The following is a 1,570-nucleotide window of genomic DNA, read 5'->3' as shown; positions in this document are numbered from 1 at the left end:
GAGCTGTCTGAGATGAAACCCAGAATGTGTTTTTCTACTTCCACAGTGTTTTACTGCCCACTGTAACTAATCTACTTGTCTGTTTTCAGGGCATAGATGAAGCCTCCAGCAAAGATAAGTGAGTTCTGCTTTTATTAGGACACAAATCCATTCTCTCTGGCTCTGAAGGGGCTTACGGGTTACATTTCACAGGCTGTTTTCACAATCTGTGAGTCGCTTTAGAATAGAGCCAACATAAAATGTATGGTCTAGATTAGGTTTCAAGCAAGTTTGGCCACCAATAATGCTTATTTTTTTCGTAATGGATCAAAACTAGTAGCTTGTTATGAGGATAGAAACAAGAGATATTCTGTATACTATATTCTTAATATAAAAGATGCATTTTATGCAGTACATTTAATATTTTACGGTAACGTAACCTTTTTGCTCTCACCAGCCACTGTGCCCAAGAGGCCCTGAACCCAGAGGACGAGGTCGATGAGTTTTTAGGACGTGCCATTGATGCTCGCAGCATTGACCAGCTGCGGAAAGACCATGTCAAGAAGTTCCTGCTCACATTCCAAACACCTTTTCTGGAGAAAAAGGTCCGCAGACAGCTTGTAAAATGTGCTTAACACTGTACAGCACTGACACAACATTTATAAACTCAGAGTACTGAAAAAAATGTCTGAACTGTTAACCGTAACAAATTGTTGTGCTTTTAGTATTCAAAAAAGGTGGATGATCGTTTTGGTGGTTATGTGGCCTGTACACTTGTCGTCTTCTGCTTTATTGTTTTTATACAAATCATCATATTTCCACAGTGAGTGTTAAAGTATTCTTTATAATAATGAAGTTGATTTAATGTTAAAATATATATTTGTTATTATATATTGAATTGGTGTCATGTATTTTGTCTTGCAGTACACCGTTAATGCTGGGCATGTTCATCAGCATCTTTATTATTCTCGCCCATGTCCTCTTTATATGTGCCATTTACTCCTGTGTTAAGGTCAGTTACTACCACATTTATGCATCTGAAATCTAGACTACATTTTCAAATAAAGCTAATGTGCAATCAATGATTTTCTGATTTATACACCATTTTTGTCTCTCTTTCAGCTTTTCCCAGTTACCTTGCAGACAGTGTCAAAGAGGATTGTTCAGTCCCGTGTCAACAGCACACTTGTCGGAGTCTTTACAATTTTGCTTCTTTGCATCTCTGTCTTTGTTAATATGGTAGGAATTGGATCTGAGTCTGTTGCTGGCTGGAAAAAAAAAATCCTGTGTCAGTTTTTCCCCCCCTGTATGTCAGTGTAATTCTACACTAGCATGAGCACTAATTTCCCAAGTTGAGCTGGGCTTTCAAACTCAATTCAGTGTAACTTTGATTAATTTTGGTTTATTTATTTATTTATTTAAACAGGTGGAGATTACATCATTCTTCCAGATTTAAAATGAGCAGTGAATTAAAATCTATTTAATATACTCCTCATTTTAATTTAAATCTGGAAATGCTGTTGCTGCCATCCCCTCCTATTGAAATAATAGTAGTAATAATAATGATTTTATATATATATATATATATATA

At 35.9% G+C, this 1,570-nt stretch overlaps 1 protein-coding gene across 1 annotated transcript in view; it reads left to right on the top strand.

Annotated features, from left to right (window-relative positions):
• The window catches only part of LOC107579768 (adenylate cyclase type 6-like), a 2,974-nt gene extending 1,662 nt beyond the window's left edge, over positions 1 to 1,312 (top strand). Inside the window, exons 4-8 of the mRNA XM_016265563.1 lie at positions 90 to 118; positions 437 to 584; positions 705 to 802; positions 904 to 991; positions 1,102 to 1,312. Of these exons, the coding sequence (XP_016121049.1) occupies positions 90 to 118; positions 437 to 584; positions 705 to 802; positions 904 to 991; positions 1,102 to 1,299 (561 nt within the window). The 3' untranslated portion in view covers positions 1,300 to 1,312. The remainder of the gene's footprint in view (positions 1 to 89; positions 119 to 436; positions 585 to 704; positions 803 to 903; positions 992 to 1,101) is intronic.
• Positions 1,313 to 1,570: the final 258 nt, after the last annotated feature.

The sequence above is a fragment of the Sinocyclocheilus grahami genome, unplaced genomic scaffold (assembly GCF_001515645.1).
Source record: "Sinocyclocheilus grahami isolate Dianchi unplaced genomic scaffold, SAMN03320097.WGS_v1.1 scaffold20055.1, whole genome shotgun sequence".
NCBI classification, from domain to species: Eukaryota; Metazoa; Chordata; class Actinopteri; order Cypriniformes; family Cyprinidae; genus Sinocyclocheilus; species Sinocyclocheilus grahami.
This window is presented reverse-complemented; position numbering and strand designations above follow the sequence as displayed.